Source organism: Balaenoptera acutorostrata, chromosome 13, assembly GCF_949987535.1.
Source record: "Balaenoptera acutorostrata chromosome 13, mBalAcu1.1, whole genome shotgun sequence".
Lineage (NCBI taxonomy): Eukaryota > Metazoa > Chordata > Mammalia > Artiodactyla > Balaenopteridae > Balaenoptera > Balaenoptera acutorostrata.
Genome location: NC_080076.1, coordinates 1,819,407 through 1,824,559, shown reverse-complemented (window position 1 = coordinate 1,824,559; position 5,153 = coordinate 1,819,407). Strand labels below are relative to the sequence as shown.

General features: G+C 48.6%; 1 protein-coding gene across 1 annotated transcript; it reads left to right on the top strand.

Annotated features, from left to right (window-relative positions):
• The first annotated feature begins 1,059 nt into the window (after positions 1 to 1,059).
• Positions 1,060 to 4,792, top strand: LOC130704648 (uncharacterized). Its single transcript, XM_057527035.1, has 3 exons — positions 1,060 to 1,086; positions 3,608 to 4,598; positions 4,764 to 4,792. The coding sequence occupies exons 1-3, from the start codon at positions 1,060 to 1,062 to the stop codon at positions 4,790 to 4,792; spliced, it is 1,047 nt and encodes a 348-aa protein (XP_057383018.1).
• The last annotated feature ends 361 nt before the right edge of the window (positions 4,793 to 5,153 follow it).

The following is a 5,153-nucleotide window of genomic DNA, read 5'->3' as shown; positions in this document are numbered from 1 at the left end:
GCTATTCTAAAACCTGAAACTTCCCATAAAAATTCTTAGAATAAGCATATCTATATTTGAAAAGCTTTCTGTAATTTTCAGAGGGATTGCTTTCAACATAAGAACCAATTTAGGGAGATGAGTCTTTTCCTATGAGTCTTCCAAGCCACGAACACGACATGTCTGTTCATTTATTTAGAGACGGCCGTCCATTTATTTAGGTCTTCTTTGATTTCTTTCATCAGCATTTTGTAATTCTCAGCATACAGATCCTAAACATGATTTGTTAGTGATTCATTTTCTTTGGCACAATTGTACTTGATATTGTGTTTTTCATTTTGGTCTCTACATGTTCTTTGTTAGTGTCTGGACGTACAACTGGTTTTGTGTGTTGATCTTGTGTCCTGCAAACTTGCTGAACTAACTCACCTATTAGGTCTAGGAGTTTGAAGAATCCTTGGGATTTTCTACGTAGGCAATCCTGTGGTCTGCAAATAGAGACAGTTAATATTTCTTCCTTTCCAATCTGTATGCCTTTAATTTCTTTCTCTCCCCGTATTGTACCAGATCGGTGGTGAATAAGAATTGTGAGAGGAGATATACTCTCTTAGTTTCCAATCTTAGGGAGAAAGCATTCATTAGTTTACCTTTATGTATGATGTTAGTTGTAGGTTTTATTTTTGTTTATTTCATTTTAAAAGTAAACTTTGTACTTTAGAACAATTTTCAGTTTACACAAAAATTGTGGAGGCTACAAAGACGTCCTGTACACTCCACATACATTTCTTTCCTGTTATTAATATCTGAAATGAACATGTTACATCTGTTATCATTAGTGAACCAATATTGACCCAGTCTTAGTAACTAAACCAGACAACGGTTCAGATTCTCTTACTTTTCTCCTAACGTACTTTCTCTGTCTCAGGATCCCACCCAGGACGCTGTGTTACAGTTAGTCACCTCATCTCCTCAGGCTCTTCTTGGCCGAGACACCTTCTCAGAATTTCCTTGTTCTTGATGACTTTTGATGCCCTTGTATTGGGATTTGTCTGGTGTTTTTCTCAGGATGAGACTTGGGTGATGGCTTTGGAGATGCAGAGCACAGAGGTAAGTACCATATTCACCACATTGTACCAAGGGTGACGCTATTCAACAGGGCATCACCATGGGCCTTCACCTTGATCACCAGGCAGAAGCAATTCCGTCAGGTTCCTTCACTTTTCCTCCTGCTCCTTCTTCGTCCCCCTTTCCATCCCCTCCTACCTGGGAGAAGTCACCCTGCACAGCCCACACATAGGGATGGGGAGCTATGTCCCATCTCTTGAGGGCAGAGCGTCTACATCAATCATTGATATTTGGAATCCCTCTTCATGGGAGATTTGTCTTTTCTGCCCCAATCCATCTCTTTACTCAATCATGTGTTTATACCTACCTAGACTGGTGGATGTCTGCTTTATAATCCATGTTCTAATGCAATGCAACATTATTGATGGTATTGCTCTAATTTTTCCAGCTTTGGCCACTGGGCACATTCATCAGCTCCTGGGTCTTTTCACAAACCTCTATTTTTTTTGAGTACTTCCTTACTTTTTCAAATAACAAGATGCTGCAGGCTCACCTTATGTATTTCCTACCCGACCCCCTTCCCCAGCCCAGGATCAGCTATTTATCCAGAAGTCCTGGCTGCTCTGATTGGAGCCGAGGCTGGGCTCTGGGTGTGCAGATGGTCCTGGGCGTCCTCACTCCTGGACCCTCTCAGCCGGCAGAACCAGGACAGATGGGTGGCACTAGCCCCAGTGTATATGCATGTGTCGGCAAGTATCTGTATCTATATTTAGCGAAACCTGAGTTCACTCTGCCGCCTCCACCTCTGACCCAGCACCAGCCTCCGGTCACCCCAGCCTCCACTTCTGCTTCTTCTTTATCATCTCTTTCCATCTTGCACCCAAGACATTTGTTTTATAATTCCTCTTTGGTCCTGAATTAAATTTAGGAACTGAATCCAATTATGGTTTGCTGTGGACTAGCAGGCCGGCCTCACGCCTCGTGCTGGTAAACTCCCCAGCAGAGACGCAGAGAAAGGACCTCACTCGTAACTGTGTTTCCTCAGGATTTAGCAAATGCCTTGTTTGGAAAACACATTCAGGAAGCTATGTTGACTATTTTAAACCATCCAAACTCTGTTGCATGACCAAGAGTCATTGCACTGCATTGTCTGCGGTCATTTGTGTCCTCTGCAAAATAGGAAGGTAGGATCTTACTGTCCTTACAGACTCAATACTCCTACGTTGCCATGTCAGAAAGAGAGACTCCTTTTTGGAACGAAAACTGTTACCTGGAAGCAGGAATCCCAAAGGCAGGTGGGGTATTGGGATAAAACCAGAGAGGCCGAAGCTTTCTTTTCTTATCGAGGGAAAGTCCTCTAAGGATACTGGGGTGAGAGCAGGACAGATGTGTGAGCACCCATGTGTCTCCTGCCGGTGCCGTTTTACACAGAATTCCTGACATAAAGAACTGTCTTTGTAAAGCAGAGTGGGTGCTGCCTGGGCCAGAGTTTAGAGGACAGGATACTGTCTGCACAAGGGAAAAACTAACCATCGGTAAACCAGGAATGAGGGCAACCTCAAAGGCTTACCTTGTCCTTGGACCATTTTCTCCTTCTCTCTCTTTTATTCTTTTTTTTTCCACTTCTCGTTAGATAGTTATTTCATTACTTTGCCACATGCACTTGGTGCTTTAGCTTCTTTTACTGAGAAAGCAAAACGTGACGTTTACATTTACAAATGTGGAGAGCGGTGATCACCCTGTGATCCTCAAGTTTTGCTCTTCAAAATCAAAAATTCAAAAGGCAGCCATCGAAATTAGAAGAGAAGATTAACGGTAGCACTGCCTTTCAGTGAATGACTTCTCCTTCTGTGTATACATATCCTAAGGTCCATTTAATTATAAAGCAATCATTTGTGGAATAAACTGAAGGAGTTAAATACATCCCAAAATGTTCTAACTTCACTTGACTTAGACAGATGATTAATGAAACTGTTTACATTCTTCAGATGTAGTTAGAAATCTCTTCAAGATTATATGGATTCTCTAAAAATCCCAATGACAGTCACTATATATTGTACAACACGAAAAATACGGCCCTTCAGTTATTCTCAGAGGGAATTTGCAATTTAAAAAGTCCCTGCGATGATTTTCCGGCTTCCTCCCCGCCTTGACTGTCAGGAGGCCGCCCTCTGAGAGTTGCACAGACGCCTCACCACTTCCAGGCAGGACACGACAGCCCCAGGGCTCCTTCTGCAGAGCCCCCTCCCCACAGAAGCCCAGCATCCCCCACCCCGGGGGACTCAGTGGTCACGACTGGGAAGGACCTTGGCTCTGACCTTCCAGGACCCACCACTGGTGGCTGGAAACCAGACCAACCGTGTCTAAAACTCGTGGCCATGAAGCAGAGGGCAGGCCCAAACAAGTGGGGTCTTCTAGGAAGGAAAAGGGGAGATGGGTAGAGCCAGGCAACCAACAGTGTGTGCTCAAATGTCCTTCTCACAGTGAAAGAATGAAGTGAGACCAACTCTAAAATGCAGGGTCCCCGGCCCACACTGAGTCACTGGGGCATCAATCCTGGCAGCAAATACAACCTCTCCACCACAGCTTCAGCGGTGGCTTCAGCAGTGGCTTCAGCAGTGGCTTCAGCGGTGGCTTCAGTGGTGGCCTCAATGGTGGCTTCAGCAGTGGCTTCAGCGGTGGCTTCAGTTGTGGCTTCAGAGGTAGCTTCAGTCGTGGCTTCAGCAGTGGCTTCAGCAGTGGCCTCAGTGGTGGCTTCAGCGGTGGCTTCAGTCATGGCCTCAGTGGTGGCTTCAGCGGTGGCCTCACTGGTGGCTTCAGCAGTGGCCTCAGCGGTGGCCTCAGCGGTGGCTTCAGTGGTGGCCTCAGCAGTGGCTTCAGTGGTGGCCTCAGCGGTGGCCTCAGCGGTGGCCTCAGTGGTGGCTTCAGCGGTGGCTTCAGTCATGGCCTCAGTGGTGGCTTCAGCGGTGGCCTCACTGGTGGCTTCAGTGGTGGCCTCAGCAGTGGCCTCAGTGGTGGCTTCAGCGGTGGCTTCAGTCATGGCCTCAGTGGTGGCTTCAGCGGTGGCCTCACTGGTGGCTTCAGTGGTGGCCTCAGCAGTGGCCTCAGTGGTGGCTTCAGCGGTGGCCTCACTGGTGGCTTCAGTGGTGGCCTCAGCAGTGGCCTCAGTGGTGGCCTCAGCAGTGGCTTCAGTGGTGGCCTCAGCGGTGGCCTCAGTGGTGGCCTCAGTGGTGGCTTCAGCAGTGGCTTCAGTCATGGCCTCAGTGGTGGCTTCAGAGGTAGCTTCAGTCGTGGCTTCAGTGGTAGCTACAGTGGTGGCTTCAGCGGTGGCTTCAGCAGTGGCTTCAGTCATGGCCTCAGTGGCGGCTTCAGCGGTGGCCTCAGTTGTGGCTTCAGTGGTGGCTTCAGCAGTGGCTTCAGTTGTGGCTTCAGAGGTAGCTTCAGTTGTGGCTTCAGTGGTGGCTTCAGCGGTGGCCTCAGTGGTGGCTTCAGCAGTGGCTTCAGCAGTGGCTTCAGTGGTGGCTTCAGCGGTGGCTTCAGTGGTGGCTTCAGTGGTGGCAGGAACAGAACAGGAGGAGGGCAGGGCTGGGAGCAGATTCACCCAGGGCTCCTGGGGCTGCAAGGGGGCTCCTCCTCCTTGATGGGGGTGACTGCCCTGTGTTTTTAGGCATCTGCCTTGAGGGAGTTCTGACACACTCATGATCATTTCTGCCTTATAGACAAGGACTCAGACATTCAGAGAGATTAACACATAGGCCAAAAGGTGACACAAATTGTGAATCATGGAGTGAAAAACCCCACTCGAATCTGAGGCCAAAAGCTGTGCTTTGGTCTAATTACTGAACTCAGCAGCAAGGCAGCTATGTCACACCTGGAGACCTGACCAAAGCCCCCAGGCCCTGAGGACATCCCAGGGCTTGTGTGGAAAGAACACACAGAGTCCAGGGGCTGGAAGGCAGTGGGCGAGTCTGCGGAGGACAGCTGCTGTCCTGTGGGCCAGCTCTCCCAGGTGACGGTCCCTCTCCTTCCTTCTTTTGGGTCCTGCTGATTCTCACTCTGAGATGTGGTGTTTGTCTCAAGACTGGCAGACAAGCGGAAGGCCCTATCCC

Excerpts from the sequence above, each read along its gene's own strand:
- LOC130704648 (XM_057527035.1), top strand. The coding sequence starts at position 1,060 with ATGGCTTTGGAGATGCAGAGCACAGAG. Across the intron at positions 1,087-3,607 it reads TGGAGATGCAGAGCACAGAG|CAAATACAACCTCTCCACCA; the intron begins GTAAGTACCATA and ends CAATCCTGGCAG. Across the intron at positions 4,599-4,763 it reads CTTCAGTGGTGGCTTCAGTG|ACAAGGACTCAGACATTCAG; the intron begins GTGGCAGGAACA and ends TCTGCCTTATAG.